Source organism: Agelaius phoeniceus, chromosome 9 (genome assembly GCF_051311805.1).
Source record: "Agelaius phoeniceus isolate bAgePho1 chromosome 9, bAgePho1.hap1, whole genome shotgun sequence".
Taxonomy (NCBI): domain Eukaryota; kingdom Metazoa; phylum Chordata; class Aves; order Passeriformes; family Icteridae; genus Agelaius; species Agelaius phoeniceus.
Genome location: NC_135273.1, coordinates 7424564 through 7449659, shown reverse-complemented (window position 1 = coordinate 7449659; position 25096 = coordinate 7424564). Strand labels below are relative to the sequence as shown.

General features: G+C 37.8%; 1 protein-coding gene across 4 annotated transcripts in view; it reads left to right on the top strand.

The window, feature by feature from the left end:
* ATRNL1 (attractin like 1) overlaps window positions 1-25096 on the top strand; it is a 433015-nt gene that overhangs the window by 342063 nt on the left and 65856 nt on the right. Inside the window, exon 28 of one of the 4 annotated variants that reach the window (XM_077182836.1) lies at window positions 3493-5393. The exons of the other annotated variants lie outside the window; for them this stretch is intronic. Within the exon in view, the coding sequence (XP_077038951.1) occupies window positions 3493-3552 (60 nt within the window). The 3' untranslated portion in view covers window positions 3553-5393. Of the gene's footprint in view, window positions 1-3492; window positions 5394-25096 lie in introns of those variants that run through there. 4 annotated transcript variants of the gene reach the window in all.

The following is a 25096-nucleotide window of genomic DNA, read 5'->3' as shown; positions in this document are numbered from 1 at the left end:
AGCTTTCCTTCATTTCCTCTTCCTACACTTTTCTAACACTTGGGTGGATGTTGCATGTGCATTTTTGAGCCATGGGGTGAGGGCAGAGAGCAGAAGGGTGTCTGGCAGTTCAGTAACACAAACTGTGCAAAAAAGATTCTTTTGTGGTGCTGTGACATCTTGTGAAAGAGCTATTAAAGCCTCTGCTGCTCTAACCAAACATGACAATAGGCAAATGTCCCAATGCTGAGAATGCTGGAGTCAAAGCAGGGCCTTAGAGCAGGTCAATTATTTCAATTATCTGGAATTCATGATGAAAAACAGCAGCAGCCTTCAGGAAATATGCAAGAGTCTGGCAAATGCTTGATCAGTTATGACAGTGGCTGCCAAATTTCACATCCCATCAGGTTTTTGCAAAGGGAGAGCTTGGAGCAGGTGGAATATTTTAGTTACCTTTGCTCCATCACAGCACAGCTCTCAGGAGATCCAACAGGCCACCAATTGCTCAGGTATGGCATCACTGGCAAAAAACACATGGCAATAAGCAATCACAGGGTAGGCAGAGGGGGAGTGCATGGAGCAGATGGATTGCTTCAATTATTTGGGCCCCTTGATGAATAAGAACTTGAACTGCCATCAGCAGATCCTGTGGCAGGCAAGTAATAACTGCACTGCTATGACATAATTTAAAAATCTGGTGTGCTTTAAGTATTTCAACAGCTGTAAAGCTCAGATTTGTCTTAGCACTGGCTTGACCCACAGCCACCTCCAGTGCTGAAGGGGGAACACTGAGAAAATTGTTTGTGAGTGCTTCCAAGTACTTCATGGCATTTCACAGTTTGTTTTTACACTGCAGGGAGAACACTGACCCAGCACCAAGCTTGTTGTTGGCACCTTTTGATTTTATTGTTTTTCAGAAGTCAGCTGGGGAAAACTAAGGACTATTTAATGTCAGTGCCAGGACAGAGACCAAAAGCTTAGATCTGGTTATGAATAAATTTAGAAAGGCCTTAGCATCCAGAAAATGATCCTTACTTGTATGTTATACTAGGTTCAAAATCTGATAGGCCTCAAATTTGTTGTGAAAAATTATTTAGGAGCATGCTCTCTTATTTTGCCTTCAGTCTTCCTTCAGCCTGTTGCTAACACAGTCTACTTTAATTTCACTTTTTAAATATATTTTGATGTTAAAACAAGCTTATGATTTTTGGTATTACAATAAGGTACATCGAACCTTATATCACTATCCCCTTTCAGCTAGAAGTTTATTATTGACTCTGGTGCACAGACATCTAGTTTACACTTTAAAAGCTAAAGAACAAAGAATACTAAAGAATTAATAAACTTTAAAAACCAAATCCCATTTGAGTTTTTTCAGGTCTAAAATCTGGTATCTGTTTTGGTTGAGCCTTGAAGGCAGAATAGAGTCAATAGGAAGCTTCTGTTTGAGCTAGTATGACTTGTTAACATCTTTCAAAAAGTTAATTTTATAAAAGATTTCTAAACCCTTCAGTGCCTTTAAATTCACCTCAGTACCTTTTTCCTCCCCATCATGTTGCTTTAACATAATGAGGGGTATTGATTACATTCCATCCAAAGAAAAAGTAATCGTCATAAATATCCTTTATCTGACCTATTTTCCATTACAGGGGAAATGGCTTCTAATTTGAGATCAAGAAATTACTTTTGATAGGAACAAATATACAAACTGATGCAGAATTTAGTGCATTTTCTCAATTTCCTACTGGTTTGAAATCTGCAAAGTACCAAACACTTGTTGCTGCTGGTCATTCCCACCCAAAATTGTTTAGAAGTTACCGAGATGACCTTCCTGCCTGCTTTCACATCTTTAGTGTAATGAGTGGCATTTTAATGGCATTCAAGTGGTCACTTCTTGAGATTGGCTTTCCTTTTTTTTCTTCCCTTCCTTTACTATTCTGACCAAACAGTGTTAACTCAGAGTAGTTCAAAATCAGGTATAGATCTAAGCTCTTGCACAGTCTGCTCTTCTGTTCAGATCAGGTTTGTGTCTGCCCCTGTGAGTCAGAATGCCAATACTTACACAGTTGCCATGAAAATTGAGGGCTTTAAAATATTAGGGTTGAATTATACTTTTTCTCACTTGTGATTCACTTAGCTAAGACAGGAGCATGTTTCATGCTTTTCTTGTAGCCATCAAAACTTGTCGTTTTCTTTGGAGTGAGTTTTTTTAATGGAAGTCCTTCAGAAGCTACAGATACAGAAGTAATAAAATTAATTATTTCAAGTCTTGTAAAAAAATAGCAAAAACTGAACACATTGCTTTTAAGGAAAAGGTTTTGTGGTGTTTTGTTTCTTTTTTAACAACATGCTGAAGATTGACTCTCCTCCAGTTAGGTCTTTTCATGCTGTTAGAACAAGGCACAATTGACCCTTTATTTTAGAAACAGTTTATGACTGTGTCTGGCAGGGTGCTGCAATTGCAGAAGCTTGGTGACATCCAAAAAAGAAGAAATAAAACTGAAGTTACAACGGCTTTAGGTGAAAGAGGGGTAGGAAGAGAAGTGAAGAATACAAAAAATAATATAGCAAAGAACTGGAGGTGACTGTGGAGAATTAATTAGGCTGAAAAGGATCAGGAGATCCCAAATGGGCAGAGAGACTCTGGAGACCAAAACAGAGTTGTGAGTGATGCTGAGAGGAAGGCCAAGACTAAAATCTTATAGGGCCTCATGGAATTGAAAAGAAGAGTAGCAGGGACAGGCTACCTGAAGAGAAAAACAACAGAAGGAAAAAAAGAAGAGGTTAATAGATGACTCTGGAAAAATATTTTTAAAAAATTATGGAAAGGATTGGAAAACATATATATATATATAAAAGAATCTGGAGGAAATGTAAGGAAATGAGCTAGATGATGTGGAATAACAATGGACAGGTGAAAGAATGGTATTTGTTTGAAACGAAGATTAGCTTGCACCTTTTTTATTTTAGACAGTCACAAGTTACAATTGCAGGGTTTTGCTTTGTGTTCTATGGCATAATCATGCCCCACTAAATAACTGGCTTGTTTCCTCCCAGAAAAAACTTTACTTCTTCCTAGTCCAGTAAAGCAATTTAAGTGGATACAAAACTTCCTCATATTCTAGAGCTTTATATTCAAAGTACTTTGTACTTGTGTAATATACTGATAGGATCTTATATCACAATTCTTATCCCCTTAGAAATATTGTCCCAGGAAAGCCAACAGGTAGTATTTTTAAACAGCTGTCAGCACAGGGGAAAAAATATTGTGTTTATATGTGTGGTTTTCCAGAAAGCCTATTTCACCTTGGGAACACTTAGCTAGAGAGTTGACCAAAACTAAACCTCCAAAAACCATAGAAAAATGTTTCAATGTGCTGTGGTTTTAATTGAAATACCTCTGCATCCATTTTTCACCTTCGACACAATGCTCTCATACAGTGGTCCTAGAGATAAAGCCATTGAAGATTGTATTTGAAGGAATGAAGATAGTTTTTATTGGTGTTCTTTTAGGATCGGCCACAAGGACTGAATAATGCTCCCAAAGAAATACGTTTGGATGAAGATGACTGAACATGCAGATCCAAAGGCCTTTTAGGATATGGTGAACCTTTGGCCTTGGATGAAGAATGTTCTTGGATGAAAGAACTCCAGCTGAAAGACTTTGTCTTTGCCTTTTGCCTTGCAAAGATATGAAAGACAGAAAGGAAGCAAAGATTTGCAGCTGAATTCTTGCAGGGTGCAGTTAAGTGGCTGACACTGGCACACAGCCAGCCTCCCTCAGTACTGTGGAATGTCACGTGCTTGTACCCCTTACCTGTCTCCTGGGACTCCCCAAAAAGCCTCTCACACATTTTTATGGTTTTTTTGCCTTTTTTTTTTTTTTTTGCAAGTTATATTAGTAAATTTTAATTACATAGTTTCTGCAATGATGTTAGCACCTCTGGGGTTTCTGTATGTCATGTGTAGCTCTAAAATGCAGAAAATATTTATGCTTGGTTGATCAGATTGTACCATGCTTGTACCTGCAACTGAACAGGCAGTTAACTAATAATCTTAGCTTTTCTTCATGGCTAATGACTTGCCTAAGTTTAAAATGGCAAGAGTTCAGTACCTCAGTCAATGAGCTGACATTCACAATGTGGTCAGCCACAGCTGCCTGGGCATTCTAACAGATTTCTACCTTGAACCTCTGTGTTAAGTCAATAGGAGGATATCTTTGTACATTTCCTGACTAAATATTCAATACTTGAAACTTGATTATACATTTAATTATTTCACCTCCTGAAGTGTCCTTATTTTCACTTTATTATAAATTGCAGCTCTGTTAGACCAGTTATGTTTAATATCTTAGGATGACTTGAACCACAGTGTTTGCTAAGGTTGACCTTCAAAGTGTGTCTGTATAAAGACACGTTGCCTAACCACATTGGTTGCCAAAGTAATTCTGCTAATGTGTAAAAAAAAATTACTGCATACAGAGAAATACTGTACCAAAGTTAAAGGGCTCACTTTGCCTTTGTCTTTCCTTGAATCAGTCCACGTGGAGAGAGGTTTAGTGATTTTCACTGTCCTGGGTAATTTTGTAATTCTCCTGTTGTCACACCAAACCCCACATCGCAGTACCTTTTGTGCCATCTAGGCTTGCTTAGTAGGTCTGCAAGACTTGACAGTGTCTCTGTTCTAAATGTGACCCCAAGCTCATGTAGTCACCACAATTGTCAAAGGACAGACCTGAACAGAAACTCTTTCATCAAAAAGTGCATCCTCCTCCAGGGTAGCTTAGGTGAGCCTAGACTTCCCAGAGAAGGACGTATTAATTCTCCTGAATATGCTCTGCCACTTAAAATTTTTCTTCATCAGCTATTTTTTTTTCTTTCCCTCCCAGCTGGTCTAGTTTTACAAATGCAGTTCTAGAAGCTGTTTTTAGCCAAGGAGACTTTTCCATATGATGATATGGACAACTGCCTCTTACCAGCCCTTAGTTTTTTACCTAAAGAACTGAGAGCCAACAGCCTGTCTTCAACTTGTGGCTTTGCTGTGGCTTTGCTTGCTTTTCTCCTTGTGTCTCCCTGTGTCTCTTCCTCTCTCCCTCTTATCTGACCTTAACCGTTCATACAAATCGTGCATGGCTACTGGAAATGCCAGCTACTGCAGGTTTTCTTTGCTGGGCTGAATAATACAAAATAATTCCTGTTGAGATACATGTGTGTGTGTTTATGTGTGCAAAGTGTTAACATAAGCTGCTACCAACTTGTAAAAATGCATTGAGACTACTGGAATGTGTGTACACATAAAGAAAGCTGGAACATGAGATAACTAGGTGCTGGACAGTTAAACTGCATTGTTTATCATTGGTTATTAATGTACTGATGCTGTTTTCTTACTGACCAAATAAAAGAAACCCTTACCAATGCTTTGCTGTTGAGTAGTGTGTGTGTGTGGCGAAGAGGACCAGGGTATTTCTCAAACAGAAGACAAAATACCAGGAGATATGTCTGGCTTGACCAAAGTAATGTGGTTTTACAGTGATCATGCCCAAAACCAAGTCAGTAATCAATTAACTTGAAATTGTGTGAACTTAAGTTCTCCTTTCCGTTGGCCACCATTAAAATTGTGCAGCATTTCTGATTTTGAAAATTTCATCCATGTCAGATAATGTTTTTGTGTGCCTCTGCAGCTTTTCCCAAGACTGGGGCTTCCTCTGTTTCTGGGCCAGTATTTACTCATTTTACAGAGTTATTTTCTGTGTGGTTGTAGTGAACACTTTGCTGAAGATATGAAGTGGAAAAGTTTGCTGGTCAGGTATGTGGCTTTCAGTCCAGCTCAGTGCTTTGTTCCTCTGATGCTGGAGCTACCATGCTGTGTTATAGATGTGTTGCTGCTCCCAAAAGGTGAATAGCAGTCAGAATTAGACCACAAGATGTTTCCTTTTCCATGTGTTTTCCAGATATTCCTCATATCCACCTTTTTTCATCTTGTTCTAAGCATCAGTAGTGCTGTTGTGTTGGCAAAATGATGTTGTGTGTTTACCTCCTTGGTCACTTGTGTAACTTCATCTCACTTGGATAGAAGTTCTCATGGTTATTTACTACTACTCTACATAATTAAGAGTATTGTAAATCCATGCTATAATTCTGAAGGAACACTAGAAAAATAATTCCTAGATAATTTGCATGTGAGGATCTCCCCTTGTATTTCCCATTTGGGGGATGTGCTCAGAAGTTCTTTACTTCAATCAGCTCTGATAGGTCCATCTTCAAATAGAAGGGACATGATAAAAAGGTCTTCTATTAGATCTTCTTTTTTTATTTGTTTGTTTTTAGTTTGGTTTTTTTTTTTTTGGCAGGGGGGGAGGAGTGGGTATGTAAAGAATCTCCCTTTTGACTTTAAATCTGAACTTCTGTGCTTGACTCTTGGTTAGGAGATGATGCAAGATGAGACTCGTTTTTCATCTAAAAGCATTGAGCCAACCTTAAACAAATTTATATGGGGGCTTTCTTTTTGCTCCTGTTTTGTTCTGTTTGCTTTTGTTTCTCAAAGACAAGTGCAAGGGGTGACGTATCTACTCCACACAGAGTAGATGCTTGGTATTGGGGATTCATTTATCATGAAGACAAAACATAACAAGATCCTGAGGCTGAGCCTGAAAGTCAGAGAATTTGATCAGGAAAGATGATGCACATTTTCAGAAGCCAAAGTATTTTATTATTGGAATGCATCATTCAGGGAATATGATACATTTTCCATTAGTGGAAGTCTTTGATCAAAACTGCATCTCTTTCTAAAAGAGGAGCTGCCTCAAGAGCAAGCAGCTGAGCTTGATGCAGAAATTATTGAATGAGGGAGATTTGCCCTTTTCTTTATGCAGGATGAGTCAGATATGGGTGCCATAATGCCACAGGTAGTAGTAGTTCTTGTATAAAAGATTAGACTTTTTCTACAGAGGCGGCACGTGGAAAAAATTGTTTCAAGAGAGCCTAAAGCAACTGCACCTTGTGCTGCTGGCATCAGAGGATGTGTATGACAAATAGTAAAGTTAATTTTAAGGGTAACCTTGTGTGCATGTGATCTCAGTAATGTCTGATGAAGCAGATGGATGCCTTCATGAAGGCTGAAGACTTGGAAAAAAATTTGCAACAGCTTTTGTCTTCACAGGTCAGAACTATGTGTTCACAGGGTAATGTTACTGTGGAATTTCTTCTTTGGTGCCTGAAACAGTTACCCTGAAAAACTTGAGGGCTCTAGGTCCTTTTCAGGCTGAAGGGTTTAACTGTAGGTGTCAGGAGAGGGACACAGCTACCTTGACAATGCCGATGTTGTGAGTACGACACAGTCCCTCACTTGCTGCTGGGGCACTGTAGTTGCCAGTGGTCAGAAGTGCAGCAGGACTAAAAAGTCTTGGCAGACTGGAAATTAGGACACCAACCTCTGCTGGCAAGCAGAGAGTAAGAGATTTTGCTTCTGGAGCTATTTTTTTTTTTAGGGGAGGTTTATTTGGGGTTTTTTGTTCGTTTTTCTTTTGGTTCAGTATTTGGTGTGGAGGAAGCTGCTCCCCAGGCTTGGGCCATGCTTTGTCTGAAGTGACAGCTGAGACCTACAGCTGTGGCACCCATGCTCCAAGAAAAGGCTAAATTGCCTGGACTTCAGCTGGATGTGTTCACTGGACTCCCACTAAGTAGAACTCTGCTATCACATGATGCCTGTTGCAGGATTGAGTCACAGCATCATCACCACCAGTGCTGGACTGCAAACATGTTACAGCCCTGGACCCTGCATGAGCTTAATGCTGGACAGAACAACTCCCTTTGGAAATGATGGTTTTAAATTAGCCAAATTACAGAATCACTCTTGCAAACAGATGTCCTATGAATGTTTGTGTGCAATCACAGTCTTCCCATTGTGGCATCTTATTCTTCATAGTTCTTTTTACTGGAGGTAGTTAATGAGAATCTTTCTACAATCTACAGAGCCTACTTCATAAATTAGGCTATTTTCAAATTTTGTTTTTTACAGTTATCTTCATCTAATTTCCAGTTGTTTTCCACAATTTCAGAGATGATCTAGAGGTGTTTTTCTGCTCTGGGTAATAATTATTTTTCTTTCCTGAAGGTATGTAGTGGTCACTGATCCCTAGATCTTATCTTGCTTTTTTTTTTTTTCTCTTCTGTGTGTTTGTGTGTCTGACCTGTGCAGAGACAACTGAAACTGGAAAACTTTTGCAATAATCTTTTGTCTTTGTGGAACAGAAAACCTTTTTAGGCTTCAGAGATTATGTCAGTATGTTATAGGCCTTTCCCTTAACCTTCTCCCATGATTTTGACCTCATTTAATTAATATCTTGGGGTTGATTTTTTAAGCAGTGTTGTTACTTACCCTGCATCTCTTTATCTTCACTTTTCCAGCATCAGCTTTTAGAGAAAAGATATCAGAGAAATCACCAGCTTATAACTTTTTTTGTAATAATCTCTTGTCCTACTAGATCTCTTTTCCTTCCTGGAGAAGTTGCTACCTGCTTTTACTGTGTGTATTTTTGTTGTGGAAGTCTGTTACTGTAAATGTGGTCACACGATGAACTTTTATTGGTAAATGTCCAATACTCCTCCTTCTGATAGGAGCAGCCACTCTGCTTTCATGAGCTGCTATCACTATGTGATGTGGGAGGAAGGGGAGAGAGGGAAAGAGCAAAAGGACCTGCAGGGGATAATTTTCCTTTGGGATTGAGGGAAAGATTTTCCTTCACCACATTAACAGGTGTGCTGTGAGAGCCTGAGAGAGGCAATTGGCTCCTGGAGAGTTTCTGCAGGCAAAACATGACCTGTGCAAGGCTCTTAACACCAGGACCAAACACGGCAGCTCTGCCAGGCTCGTTGTCCCTTTCTTCTCTTGTCCCATGTGGTCCTGGCATGTCACAGCCAGCTGTGAAAGGAAATTCTTATAGGGGGTGTGAGACCAGGCTGCAGTTCTGGAATTGGTCTGTAATTCTTCTCCTTTGTGTGTTGAGCTTGGTAACAAGCCATGCTCCCTCCTGGTTATTGAAATGTCACATTTTGACACTTCTCCTTTGTAATGAACTTTCGTATTGTCTTGCTCTTCAACAATGCTTCTAAAATCTTTAAGCTTCCAACCCCTTAACATTGTATGAGAAGTTCTTAGCTATGGTAAAATAGGTATGTGCTTCAGAGCCTTACAGCTGACTTTGTCTTGCTCCTTCCTAGCAAGAAGGGTAAAGTGTAGCTTTTAAAAGAGCAGAAGTCAAACTTGAATATTGTGATTTTTTTTTTTTTTTCCCCAGGCACAGTAAAGTGTTCAGTGTTACAGTTTAGTGTTATCTGGAAGATTTGCATGGGGTCTTGGAGGGCACCATGAAGTTAACATGAAAATTTAGGGAAAGCATATGTCCACATAAATTCTATCCCAACTTTTCCATGGAAGTTTTTACCTAATTTTCAGGAATTGTTCTAGCAATTTAAGCATTACTTTTGAATTTTCTGAGGTGAGATGCCAGAGGAAGACTTTGTGTTATTTTATGTCTCAACTTAGATCTTGCATAGCAGGATTTTTATAGATGTGAGCATGAAAACAAGATGTGAAGTGCTTTAATGACCATGACTTAGCAGATGTTGCTTTTCTCCCCTCAAGAAAACCACCTTCAAAATTCATTGTTCAGACTGAAATGCAAACATTTTTGTGATCCCTTTTTTCCCCCCATTTTTCTCTTTCATCCCCTCACCCCCACCCCAGCCCCAAGATTTCATTGCCTTCTCACAAGAATATTTACTTTGTGTAAAGCATCCACAAGAAGAGAGGCTAGAAGTGGTAGTCAAGTGATTGGCTTCATTTTGTACCAAGTCATACACAATTTAGTTTTCAGATAACACAAGAAAAACTGCCAACAAGCCCAAAATGCAATATAAGTTGTCAAAAAGCTGACACTCTAAATACCAGAAAATATTAACATCTATTGTCAAGAAAAATACAAAGTATGAATCACTCCATCTCTGTGACACATTTCAAAACTGCTACACACAGCACAAACTATAGTGTTTGATGCTATCAGGGATAATAGTACTTGAGAGTTCCTCCCTGAGCACCCAGCCTTGCTGCTAAAATGGTTCAATTGTCTTGGTTTACACTCTAGAGCTGCAGAAAAAAATGACAAAGATTTTTTAAGATCATCTTTGCTAAAAATGAAAGCTGATAAAGAATCATTGTTAATAACTTCAATCAGAGGGGGGATAGTTTCTTTTTTTTTGGTATTACATTGTTATTGTAAAACAAAAGATATATCTACATTTAAAATTTTGATTAATTTCTTGGTACCTTGCAAAATATTTCCAACCTGATATGCCCTTTTTTATCAGTTCAGTTTTGTCCTACACAATTTAATTTTAATTCCTATTTTAATTCCTTCTGTTGTCAGGTTCCTGATAGGCACATCAGGATGATTCCTGTGCTCAGCAGCCATGTCACTCCCAAACAGAGGAGTCAGAAATATGTCAAGGAAGGCTAAAATATAAAAAACTTGCCTGTCTGAAAAGCTTATGAGGAATTGTCCTCCTTTAGCAAAGCCACCTTTGATTTTTGTTGCATTGCCCCGAGCTGGGGGATCTCCTGTGCTTTGAGCAGGGGCAGGAGCAGCTCCAGGGAGAGCTGGAGGAGATGAAAGTCGTTCTCTAAGTGCCCCTTGCAGTCAGCACCTGGTTTCAGTTCCAGGGAGAGCAGTGACACATGAGCATCCAGAGTGGTTCCTCCTGTACATTCTGGAGCAGAACAGTTCTATTTGGCAATACTGAAAGGGAAAAAAAAAAAAATCAGTTGTAAAGATTTATGTGGGGAAACCACTGTTATCTCCAGAGAACACTATTCAAAAGAAAAATAAGCACAACACTGGAAGATTTTAAATTATATTGGGGGGTGGTGGGAGGAAATTTGTTTTATTTTCTTGAACTCTGTCAGGCTCAGTGCTGTGACCACTTCTCGAGGGTTTAACTCATTAAAAAAAATCCTCATTTTGGAGGATGTTTGGTGTTTTTTTACATGGTGTTTGTGGTTAGGTTTTTGGGGATTTTTTTTAGGATATTTTTGGTGGAGTTTTTGTGGTTTGGTTTTTTTTCAGGGGGGATGTGTTATTTGGCTTATTTTGTTAAAGGAAAAAGATCACAGTTCATTTTGCCTCTGGGGAAATTCAGACATAGTAGTAGGGAAAGCACTGTGACATTAATCCTGTATTTATTCTATTTATTATTCATGTAGAAGAAAGAAATGTAATTTCTGCTTTTAGTGCTGACTTTTACCCTAACTGCAGGTGTATAGTTCCTGCCTCTGAAATGAAAAGTTAGAAAGAAGAATCTCTGGGAAAGGTAGTTGCAAAATCCCTGTGGTTACTGAATGTTGAAATGCAAGAGGGAGGAGAACATCATAAGGCCTGTTATAAATATATTATCCTACCTGAAAATAAGACAAATTAATTGTAAATCAAAAGAGAGAACTTAGATCCTTGCCTAGGTTGCCTGGCATGCAGAATGTGTCTTTGAGGATGGAAAGGTCATTGTAAAAGCACTTTCAAAATAGAAGGGCATGGTTTCTGTGTCTCTGGTGTTAACCCCACTATTAAAAAACACAAGCAAAAAAGTTCTTTTAAATTATGTTCTGTTTAGGTTGTTTTCATTATTACAATGTCCCAATTGCCTCCAGCTGTTCATTAAGGAATGCAAATAGTGTGCAACTTGTCGTTTGTTCTTTTGACCCCCGTACATATAAAGCCTCTGAAAAAGGATGGCAAGGAACTGATTCTGTTCAGTTTTGCATTTTCACCAACAGGATTGCATCCCTTTTATCCAGTCCCTGATGCCTTTACAGAATTCTAGGAGTCAAGGGACCTCCAAGGGCCATTAGAGACAGAATTACAAAGAGCCCAGCTGAGTGTGCAATTACTACAAAGCCTTTCTTCTTAAACTGGTTAACTTGAAGACATTTGGTGTGGGTATAATTAAAGTAGAATGGGAGGCAATACAATTATTTTTTTCTGGTTTTAGAAAGAGAGGTCTGATGAGAGATTGCTTTTGTCCAGTAAGATCTACTTTAGTTCCTTTCTTCAGTGAAAGAGCAGAGGATGGTGCTACAATTAATCCAAAGACATTAAAAGGGCAAATCCCACTTTTTTTTTTTTTTAAGGAGTAAAAATGCATATTGGATATGATGGTGCAATACAGTAGAATAGTTTTCAAGGACCATTAATGTAAGTACTGCTGTTGGAGAGAGGTGAATGATGAAGGTTGGAAATTATGGTTGAGAATATGCAATCTGGAGCAAGGCAGTGCTGAAAGAACATTAAAGTGGCCTGTCAATATGGCCTGATTTCTACCAGGACTTTATGTTATTTTTGAAACTTCTTTTTGGCAGAAAGCAAGATTGTGATCAGTGCAAAGTGATGATGATATAAGCAGCATGTTGGATGATATAGCCTGAAAATGAATACACTAAGAAATCTTCAAATCAAATGCAGTTGTGTCCAGGAGGAAACAATTTGCATCAGAAGTGTTCTGTAGCTTGCTGCACAGGCTTGGCAGCCCACACTCCCTCTGCTCTGTGTTATCTCATTAACATTATTATTTGGGAGCCAGAGTCAAACACTTATATTGGGTAATAGTTATGACTACTTGACACAATGTCAGTAAAATGCATTTTTTTAAATGTAATTAGAATTTTGACAGGAAAGAGAGGAAGAGGCAGAAAATGAGAAATTAGTTATTTCCTGTACCTCTGTCATTGCACACATTAAGCTTCACTGGTGCATTTTGCATGATCTCATGGCAGCCCCTTCACAGCAGCCTCATCACTGTCAGATTTAAAGACAGGATGAACCAAACAAGGGATGATGAGTTAGAAATGTTGCTGGTTAGACCTTTTAGATTTTCTAAATCACAAGAGGTCTGAGACAGAATACTGTAATTCTGATCTTGCTGAGATCTGGGTTTGTGAAAATAGAAATTTTAAATAAAACTTTGTTAAATTTTCAGGTACAAATTTGCATTCAGTAGCCTGGACACTCTGTAGAATAACAGTAAAACTTTATTATCAAAGGGAAGTGAGTGGAAGTTAATTCTTGTACAGGTTTAGGATTAAAATAAAATAAAGCTTGTGTTGTCATGGATTTTTCTTTCCTCTTTCAGAAAAAAAGAGGTTATCTTCTCCTTTAAAAGAAAGATTCATTCTTAAAGTCTTTAATATGGAGCACAGATTTCAGAGGTCAATGATCCCTGCATACAGGCAGACATCTGCTACCAGACCTCCATCTGGGACAGATACTGGTGAGGCTAATGTCACTAGGATAAAAATAAAGAAAAAAAATCTAGTTTTTCCTGTGTTATCTTGGAAGGAACCATTCATTTAGAAGTGGCATCTCTGGTTATAAGAATCAAATAATAAATAAGTTTTTCAGCTAAATACATTTATTCAGCACTACTCATGGCACTATCTAAACCTTCTCATAGGGTTTTAAAAAAATCAGACAAATTTATTAATTCTTTCTCTTGTTGGTCTTTCATGTCTTGATCTTTGCATAATTCAAGAACTGTTTTGCTCAATTTAGATTGTTACACAATTGCAATTCCAGTGAAATCAGAATTCCCAAGGGACAAGTACAAGTGTGTGGTGGGAAGAGTCCTTGCCCTGACATGTTTATTTTGTAGCTGATCAGAAGTGGGCAAGGAAATGGAAGCACACAGAGGTGATGGTACTTACCAAGGGTCACAGAACAATTAAGTGGCACAGCAGAGATTTTCCCAGCAAGATTTCCTGAGATGATCCAGTCATGTGAGGTTGAACTCAGCAGTCTGTGATCTCTCCCTCTGCTTTAGGTGGAGATCTGATAAACAAAAGCAAGTTTGCTCAGAGCAAAACGCTGACTCGGATTGAGTAAATAAGAGTGAATTCTCTCTCTTGGTTTCTCTGTTCCTCCATTTTTATTTCTCTTTGTAAGAGTCACATATTGCTTCCAGATATAAAATTCCTCCAGTCATATTTTCAGTTCCAAAGTGATAATGACAAATTACTTCTAATTCTTGACTGGCACCTCTTGAGATTTGAATTAATAATACCCTTATGACACCACTGCCACCTTAGTTTTCTACTAAGATCGCTGAAATTGGTATAAAAGCCTCCCCTGTTCTTTCCTCCCAGGCTTTTGGCAAAGGTTATACCAAATCACAAGATATGATACGCTTTTTTGTGTGATCCTTCCCCAAGTTTGAATCACACACAAAAAAAAAATCAACTTAATTTGTGTACTTCATTGAAAGTGAAACCTGAATTTTGATAGCAAGTACTTAGGTCAATATTGCATCTTGCTAATGATCTCTGTGCTCAAGTGTGTGTTTTGTTCTTTGGGCTAATGCTGCAATCAATATGTGTGAACTTGTCCATTATCTATTTGTACTGTGTTAGTCAAACTTAACTGCTGGGTTCTTTCCGATAATCTAAACAGAACTCAGTAACCCTGCACTGTTCAGTAATCTCCTTTTCCTAACTCATGTCACTCTCTTTTAATCAGATAGTCTGATTCACCCTCTTCCTCTGACATTTCAAATCCCTGGCAGCATGCTATGTTTAGACAGTGTCATGGCATTTTCTGCAGATGACGATAGAAACGTGTGGGTTTTTTGGTGTCTCACGTTAACAGATGTGTATGGCTAGATAGTAATCAGGTTAATTAGAATGGAGTGAAATAAATCTCAGCTTCAAAGGATCATATTCCACTGGAGCTGCTGTTGTGGCAGATACAGCAGGTGAAGCTTGGGTTGAGAAGTCCCTGAAACGTGGGTTGTGCCGACCTAAAGCACAGCATTTCATCTCCCAGCTGACAGCAGCCCAGGCTTCAATCTGCAAAACCAAGCTGCTTTTTTGGTTAGTCATAGCTCTTCGTACACTGGGAAAAAAAATCATGCTTAAGACTGCACTAAGTCAATCCAGAAAGTTTTGTTTGCAATTGCCCCTTCATGTAGTGATTTCTCCAAACATATTGATCTGGTTGCTCTAAATCCATCAAACCTTAATAAAGTATGGATGCAACTGATCAGGTGATGAGTACAGATTTCTCCTACTTGAGAAAGTAATGCAAGATTGGAATGCATTATTCTCTGAATTCTCACACCCTTTTCTCCCAAAATAATGTTTTCAAAAACACTTTCAATAAGTATAGTGTTTCTTTCTAAAGACTAAAAATTGCCCATATCAGAGTCACTTGTTCAAAGATTAAGCCTATAATGATGAAAAAGACTTGGGAGAAAAAAAAATCAATTTTATTTTTTCAGTGTTCTTACAATATTTACCAGTAAAATTTATATGGTTGATAATATTAATGGTGTGAAATATATGGGGAAAGGAATAAAGCTAAGAAATGTACACATTTTGAAGAAATCTGCACATTTTGAAAAAGTATACAAGTATATAAAATGAGCCAGGTTGGATGTTTCATGAAACATCAAGCATATGCTGACAATTTCTGTCACTGGTTATTTTATAAAACAGGGAACTGCAGAGAAGCATCTGCTACCACAGTTTTCAAACAGAGGGACTGTGTATATCTTTTGATGTATCCTGTATTAGAACTCTCCAAAGGGTCACACTGCTGCTCCCAAAAGTACTCCATAGAACTTTTTGTAAAGATTCCACTTTGCACACCAAGAATCATGCATTTTAAATAAGTGGACTCTCCTCTGGGCATGGAGGTTATGGAACAATTCTGTGGAATTGCTGTAAGATGTAACATATAGAGAGATATATTTATATATAGCCAGTGTTTGCTTGAGACTGCACTGTGAGAGGAACAATAGCTAATGCATGCTCGAGTCAATGGCAGCTTATTTTTACAGCTGTTGCCAGAGGTGTTTATGTGTCTGTGTGCATGGTAAAGGAAAATATATGTTGTGACTGGGAATGGCCATCTACTGCACCACTGTTATCAAGGCATCCAGAAGCCTCTCTGATTTCTCTTACAAAGCTCCATCTTTTTGCCTGTTCATTATGTGTCTAAGCAGTACCTATTTTTATTTTTTTTTAATTCATTGCTTTCAGTTAGAAAGTGAAGGAAATTAGCAGGTATTTGCACCATAGGTAGAACAAAGCATCTGCACAGCTCTATGGAAACCCCTCAACAAAATTACTGAACCTTCCTGGCATTGCACTAACAGAAGTACACCATCCAACAGACATAACTGACAGCTCTATAATTTTACTTTCCAGCATAATGTTCTTGGAACCTCATAAAATCTTAAAATGAATTTTTGCTAACGAATCCACAATGCCATATGTAGTTCTATTCTCCTCAATTGCCAGTGAGAATTTCCTTTTGAGGCCTATTTAAAAGTAGATTGAAAGAGGGTCAAATATCATCTAATCTTGATAAATGTCACCAAAAAAAATAGGAAGCATGTAATTATAAATGGAATAGATGCATTCCACGCTGTACTTTGAAATTCTTGTTGTCTCAAGATCAGTGATGTGCAAGTCACTGGAAAATGTGTTGGGGAGTGCTTCTTATATTGATAGAAGTGTATGAAAACCCACTAATATTTCATAATAGTGGCATAAGGGGGGGATAATTGACTGTGTCTTGTCGTATGGGAATACCTTATAATCTAACCAGAAATCAAACATAATCAGATTAATCTATAGGAGATGTTTATAAGCTCTCAGAAATTGAGTCATAGGAGAATAATACTACTTCATAAATCAGTAAATGAGATCAGTTAAATGAAGTGCTGAGATTTGCTTAAGGCACATGGACTGTACTGTGCTCTTTCTTGGCTTGCACCCTCTCTTTTTTTAATCCTCCTTTTAGGATTTTTCTTCTGCTTGAATGTTTAGAAGGAGGAATATATAAAACGTAGAATTTATGAGAGCTTCTGACATTTATGGTATTTTTGATTAACACTTTTATTAGTCTTGTCTGAAAAATAATTCATTATTCCAGCTTTTCTTTGTAGTTCTCTAAAAAGCTGCCATGATCATCAAATAGATCAGGGCATGCAATAAAAGCCATACTGCCAGTAGTAGAACATACTGTCATATAACCATTAAGACTGTTCTAAGAGCCAAAATGTTGGAACTAAAAGTATTTTTAATGACTTCAAATTGCTTGAAGTGCTTTCTCAGAGCTGAAGGGTGCTGATTTATTTATCTAGTGTACTTACCTAAATTAATTTGCAGAGAACAACTTTGGTTTTAATCCTCTTACAAGTGTAAATTATGGTAATATTTTTCGATGGCATATTATATAATGTCTGAAGGAAAGAGTTAAATAATACTGGGCTGAGCATTCTCATTAAATAAGAAAATGTGAACGCACTGCCCAAAAAGCATTAAGCAGTGCATCTTACCTGGATTACAGTAATAATTTTCAGAAGTGACCTTGCAGGAAATGCAAATGTCAGTGCTACCTTCTCTCAATCTACTTTTAATTAGGGTTTTAGCACAGCAAGCCAGTAACTCAAGTACACAAGCAGCTGTTTCAAATAATTGTGTATCATATCCAGGTGAATTAATTTATTGTTACAGCTTCCTTTTTCTTAACACACTTACTGAGAGGAACATTTTATGATTTCAGAAACAGATCTCGTTTCATTTCTCCACTTTCTGTTCTAGCATGTCCCAGGCCAACGAAACCTTCCAGTCCTGTGTCACTCACAACTGAAGGTTATTATGGCAGGCTGTGCCTGATTTATTTCCCTACTTAAATGTGTCAGCATTATTCAATCTCTGCCAAAACAGCAGGACCTAGGAACCTGGTTCTGACTGCAGAAACCTGAGCAATGCCACAGAGCTCTGGAGGCACGTGGAGCTTTTCCCTTGCTGTGAGCAAGTTGTGAGAGGAGTTACTTTGGCCTCCTGGTTTTCTTCATTGGTAAAGTTGAGGGGATTTTTAGATCAAGGAGGATAAAGGCCTGATATGTTAAAAAGCCTCTCCCTGGTAGGGAAGTAGTGGTCATTTTTCCTGCAACAGACCTAGTCTTCCAGAGAAAGCTGAGACAAGATGCTTAAGAGGCTGGAGATATATATCCTGCTTACGTAAAATTTAACTCACCAGCCTGTTAATCACATACTCTGTAGGAATAGAAAGATTTCCCAGAAAAGCCATATATTTTATTAAACTAACTAATGTATTTCTGAAATAAAACACCAAGCCAGCTGTCAGGGAAAAAAAGACCTCTCAAAGTCTGAAAAAAAAGAAAGAACAGTCTCCTGGTTAAATGGAGGTTGTAAACAAGTTTGATTAGTATAACACAAATGGTTAGTTTTGGTGAAACTAGCTCCTATCAGGAGAAATGCAGACTAGATAAGGAATGAGCAGTTTGATGTTCTTGGCTGGCTAGCAGCACCACTGCCTCTCAATATTTTCAGTCCTCTGCATCAGGCTCTATCATTTACACCTTCTACCTCTGCACATTTACTGGTGCCCCCCAACTGCTTGAAGAATAACTCTGGGAAATGAATTGAGGAAGTATTGTACTCTAAAAAATACCTCCATTTGCTTTTTTTCTTTTCTTTTTCTGGGTTATTTTTAAGGTCAATCATTGCAGCAGTGCAGCTTTCAGGGTGAATGGTTGTGCTGGGAAATCTAGCAGGGCTGTGTGCTGTGATGCAGAGATGACAAAGGAAGAACCAATCCTCAGCCCAAGAGGTGACCAGTCAGTGCACAGGGAATTTTAAAGGAGGTGCTGTGCTCTAAAGCTGATATCTTAACACCATCTTTCCTTCCATATGAAATAATTTAGTGATTTTTACACTAAAGTACCAGCAGCAGAAATGGGCTACCATAGCATATGCTGCAGAGAGGGATATATCCTTTAGCCTCCAATCTAGAATTCAACACTGTCATTAAAATAGATTTTCAAAAGTATCCAAGGCCCTTAGGTCCTGAATATGTTTGGCAGGGAAGAAGAGAACTGGAACTCAGGTGCAATAGAGCAAAAGTGTCTGTTAGAAAAAATGGAATTAATTTAATGGCTTTCTCCCATACTATTTGAAGTATTCAGTGTATCTACTGCTCAGTATAAGAGCTTTTTCATTTGAGACAATAAGCTAAAAGGCACTATAAATTATGAGAAAATTTACTGATGCACAACATGATTGTTTGTGTCCACTTGAGGGGAAGAAAAGAAAAGGGGGGGGTAATTGTCCTAATACATGGAAAGCAACAGCAAATCTGGAAAGCAGTCCTTCAGCACTCAGCCCTTTTTACAGTCACTCATATTATGTGCAGGTAAGTTGATGGAATAGATTTCAAACCTCTACAAGAAAACTTGTACATAAAACAATTCTATTTGTTGCTTTGAGTTTCTATTCAGTGATTCAGAGGTTGTTGGCGTTCGTGGGTTTTGTGGGTTTTTTCAATTTAAGGTCATAATCAAAAAACTTGGATGGTGGCTAGCCACAGCCTTTGTTCTTTACTGTGATCTCTATGAGTGATCTTTAATTCCTCCCTTTTTTTCCTTGTTGCTGTGGATTCTGCTGTGGTGTAGTTGGTTCAGTGTGGTGTGTGTGGCTGCCTGGAGGGGTGGCAGCCCCTGGGCTGTGTTTCCACAGGAGCTCAGCACAGACCCTTTGCTGTTGCAGGAATCAGCAGATGGAGGTGCCAATAGCCAGAGACAGGGCTGGGGACAAGCTCCTTATTCCTTGAGACAAAAAGCCACCAAGGCCCTGGAGCTGAGGAAGAGGAGCTCAAGCTGGCAGCTCTTTCTGAGCAGGAGAAATGCTCAAAAGCCAGTGCTGCTTCTGTGGCAGGTTTGCCTCTCACCTGCCTCACTGTCCCTTGCCAGTAATTTTTTGCTCCTCTGAGGAAAGGAGGAGCAAAATGCTCCTCTGAGGAAAGGAGGAATGCTTCCTCTGCAGCCCCTCAGCTTTCCCCTTCCCAGGGTGTGAGATGTGGCACTGAGGGCACAGTTCTGCCTCTGAAGGCAGAGCACAGCAAACATCACTTGCTGAGTAACTTTGAGCAAACACAGACAATTCCTCTTGTGACACGAGTGTCTTGTTTGGAGTATAAAAGCAGATATGAGAGCAAAACCACCTAAATACTAACTGTTTAATCAAAGGTGAATGCCATCTATAATAAACAATCTAATTTAATCTATTGTAAAATCCTATCTTTTATGGCATTTCTTTTTCCTTGGTATAGCTTTTCAGTTAGAGGCTCACATCCATTACTTTCCCTGAGAGAAGAAGGGACTCAATTCCTTCATAGGATGCAAACTGATATGTTTGCAAGTATTCTCTGTAATGTGCATATTCACAGATGAAATTCATCGATATTTCTTACTTCCTCTTGCATTTATAACACCATTTGTTCCCAACCTTTAAACTTGCCATAAGCTTTTTATGTATTTCATTCCATTCAGAATTTTAAAAATATTTGACATAGCTGTTGAAGCCATTATTGTCTTCATTTCCAAAAAATCACTTTAATAATAGCCTGCTAACTTTTAAGAAAAGGCTCACTTTAAAGGAATAGGCTTGTTAGAACCTAAGTTTATGTGCATTTTTCCCAGCTTAACTGACTTAACATTCAATACCAACTGCAACTATAATTATCCTGTAAGATTTTCAGATATCAGGAGCACTTAAAAGTTTCTCACACAAGTGAATTTTAAGCTTTACTAATTACTGTTCGTTGTCAACAAAATCAGTAGTGTACCTTCTTGTTTTATTAATTGCAGGGAAATAATCTGCAATAGGAGTAAAGGAGAATAAAAGAGAATTACCCAGCTAGTGTAGTGGCTCTTACACAGCAGCAAGATAACTTTGGTATGTTTTGAAGGAGTTCACTCCTTCAAAAGAAATGGTCAAGAGCTGTTTGAGTTTTGTTGTTTTTTTGTTTTTTGTTTTTTTTAACTCTGAGATTTTGTGAAAAATTTCTTAAAGGAAAGATATGTCTAAATGCATAAATTTTGTAGAATGACTGACGAAGTTGAAACTCCATTTCAAAAAGGCACTAGGGTTTGTTTAACTCTGTATTTTTAGTATCCAGAGTTACTGAACCAGACTTTACTTAATTAATAACTATAGGATGTGAGGCAGTTCCAGTGCTGCTTTTTCTATTAACTTGCAATTTCCTCTAGGAAATGAATAAACTGGGGGTTGTGGGGGAGGGGGGAGGCATGGCTGCTGAGAATAAATGTGGCACCACTGCACATTGCCAAATTCATTTGAACGAGTTAAGAACCATGGGTTATAAATGGAGTAAGTTCAATTCTGTAGCCCATGGAACATATTTTGTAGGAAGAACAAAAGCAGAGTTTCCAAGATGAATAAGGACTGAGATTAGAAAAGCCAAGAGATCATTTGAAAACGTTCATTAAAAGAGTACTCCCATATTAAAATTCACTTGGTGGTTTATCACTTTCAAAGCCACATGTACATACAATGTTGAGATACGTTTCAGATATAATTCACATTTTTCAATGTAAACCCTATTGTTTTCATTGGATTTGTATTTTGTCACTGAAAGCAGCATCTGGAATGTTCCAGCTGATAACAATTTTGTAAGGCTTGGGTTAGACAAGAGTTACCTTTGTTTGGAACTGAAAATCTACCAGGGAAGTGTAAAACTGCTGGAGCCTGTGGCTACTTCCTGAAAGTTGTGTTAGCTCTGGGGGGACTGAACCTTTCCAAACATTTTCCACATGGCTGAAGAAGGACAATACTAATACTTGGTGCTATTTAATGAATAACTTAGACATAGTTTTGTCCATTAAATTCAGGATACTGATGTTTTATTCTGTGTTTTAAATGCTCTAATTTCAGGAGGCCATAACTTATTTATAGGGAGGCTTTGTAGTTAAGTTGTTCAATTGATTGTAGGGACTCTTAATTGAAATATCTTGTTTTCAATTGTTATCCATTAAGAAAATCACTGAAGCAGCAATGTTATGTACTTAAACACCTCAAACACTGTAAAATTTTCTAGTGTTTTCAAATTAAATATTTCAGGACATACATTTCTTCCTAATGTTGGTAATTTTCAGTATATTTGAATAGAAAAGAACCATACTTCTGTTCCTATATAAACACCTATTGAAAATGTAGAGTGAGTTTGCCACAGGTACTATCTATTGTCTGTGTTTATAGTGTACACTCAGTAAATATGATTGTTGAAAGCAAAGGAATTAGGCAGCTATCAGAAATAAGACTTTATACTGATCTCATCTTTGCTGCAGTAGTTAGTTGAGTGCTAGTGCAGTTATGTTCTGAAAACTTCTACCTACAAAATATATGGTTTTTATTATCTACATGTAAACACAGGGCAATAAGAATCTTCAGTGGTATAAACCACAGTGTCAGTGTCAGTGTAGTTTCTCATTTAACTTGTGCTCTTTGAGGAATCATCCCTGCTCCCCATTTTTTGTTGTTAGACACTTATGGTCAGTGCCTGTGTTTTTAACATCATTGTTCCATCAGTATGTGGGTACCACTTTAGCACATTTATCTTTAGTGTAATTTAAGCTGTGTATAAGTATCTAGTCATGCACCTGAAATTGCTCCTTGTTCTTGATTAACATGTGCTCGTGAGTTCATCTGAGTGTGTCTTGTTATTAAGCTTCTTTATTAAACTCACCTTTTAATTTCCTGAGTTAATTAAAGATTTCTGTTATTTTTACAGTCTCCCTGGTTGTGTGATGGCAGGTGTAGTACGTTTTACTCATTTGGCTTCTTGTAATTTATCATGCTGTCAACGGAGCTGTTGAACTTTTACTTTGTGTTTAGGTATTCGTAATGAGTGAATGAAACAAATGATATTATAATAGCTAACATGTATTTGTAAATGATATTAAAGTGCTATCTTTATTTCAAGCTGACATAGACATTGAAAGAAAAGTGACATTCCATCATTTTACTCTTTGTCAGAATACAGTATAATAGTGTTGGTTTAAATTTAATTTTCCTTAGTTCTAAAGACCTAACTTCATTTTTTTTTACATCTGTTCTTCTTGTAATAGGTAATTACATCTATTTTCTTTTGCTTCATATTCCTGTGTTCTGCTTTTATTATGTACTCTAGTGGAAGAGCATCCCTTACACCCAGATTTTTGGGCAGCTTATTAAAATTTTGGATGTTTGGAATTTTTAGAGAAATCGTTGTAACCAAATACAGATTAAAAAAAATCATATAATCTTTTGGCCTTAATTCTTCAAAATTCAGAAAAAATTAGGCATGTAAAAAATCTTTCCCTAATCATTATGTACTGCAGAGATGTTGATGGTGAAGGCATTGGATGCCTGTGTATGGAACCTTTGTACCAAAACCCAAGGAACTAAAAATACCTGCTGTGTAAAATCACTCTCATTTATCAAATGCAACCCAAACAAGAAAAATTGTGAATTTTTGATGCAAATTATAAAATCTGGGAATTTCACCATTTTCTGTTTTTCAGTATAATCCTGTGCCATGTGCTCGGGGATAACCCTGCTTGAGCAGGACCTCACTGTGGTTCTTTCCAACCTGGCCCATTCTGTGATTATGCAGTTGAATTAATAGAAAGTGGCTTTATATTCAAAGATTTATTCTGTGATTATGCAGTTGAATTAATAGAAAGTGGCTTTATATTCAAAGATTTAGAAAAGAACACCCAAACTTTTCTGAGGGGAAGAATTTCATGTTTCTAAATTACTTTTTCTTAAATGTATAATGCATTTAGAGTGGGTAATTTTGTGATGTCAGTTAGTTCTTTGCCTTTTTCAGCAGGACTTGCATAAGCTGTGACATTCAGGAATAATGTGGCCTTCCTAAAGTGATGTTCATTGAACATTTTCATCTTTTCTATGTGTGTGAGCAGGAGTTTGGGAGGACTTGCATTACTCACAAATGAGCAATATATGAGTTATAGATCACACCAAACAATCATCAATAAGATCCCATTGCCATACATTATGCATATGGTACATGTTTAACGGCAGAAAAAAAGGAAATCAGAGACTGTGCTATGGGTTTACTTCTTGTATTCTTAGATTATAAAGCTAATTCCTTTGTTTGTTTCAGCCTAAATATAAAGACCCAAAGCAAGTGTTCTGTATCCTAGTGGAGTGCTGTGACTCTCCCAAGTGAATTTATCCAACCTTTTAATTTCCAGCTCCTAGGACCATTAGGTAGGACGCCCAAAAGTGCTCACTGGTGCTAAGTGAAATATCAAGTGTATATACCATGAGCTTTTAGATAGGTTCTTTGCAACTGAGAAGTGCCTTGACATTTAGAGCTGGGAAAAACTGTTACAAAACATATTTAGGTATTAAAATCAGTCTATGTCTCCCAAAGAGGAGTTTTTTTTGTCCTGCAAGTGTGGAACAGGTGAACAGAGGTGCAATGGATTATATCTGACACAACAGCTGTGATGATGGCCTGTGTGGGATACAGGGGAGTGTTAATTTAATCATCTGCATGCACATGGTAATGGGAAGGAAAGATGTGATAGATGCAATATTGAAGAGCTCTGGTAACATGTTTTTAGATGATTTGATGAGTTTACTTTCAGAAGAATCTGGAAAATTGCAAAGACAAGATGTCTTGTGTTACACAATCTGTTGCAATCAATATGAAATGGATGTGCTATAACAAATCTGGATCTTGAGGGAGATCACTGAGAGAAACAGAACTGCAGAAAAAGGTTAGATCTCTGATTTGTGGCTCTGCTTTCTCCCTTCATAAATTTTTGTTTTCAACTTTTGATGATTAGCAAGTTCATTTTATGTCTTTATTTTCTTTTCAACTCCTAATGATCCTTCTCAGCTCCTAAACACTATATAATAGGGACCTAATTACATACAAGTGCTGTTCAGAAAACAGCTCTATCAATTGGAGAATTAAAGATAAAATAAAGTTCTTTGAACATGAGAGTCACAATGATCCCTTGCTGAAATATTGGTGGAAAGCATAAAACAGTACCACTGAAATATTAGTACTAAATCAAAATGAGTATCTGCCTCTAAAGTCATGTGTGCCAAATTAGGTGGATTCTGTCATGCTTCCTGCTCTCTTTCCGTGGAAAAGCAGTCCCTTCCTTGTGTTTTGTGCAAATGGTCCTGTATTTGTGGTCATCACACATTTTAGGTGTGGATTAACAGC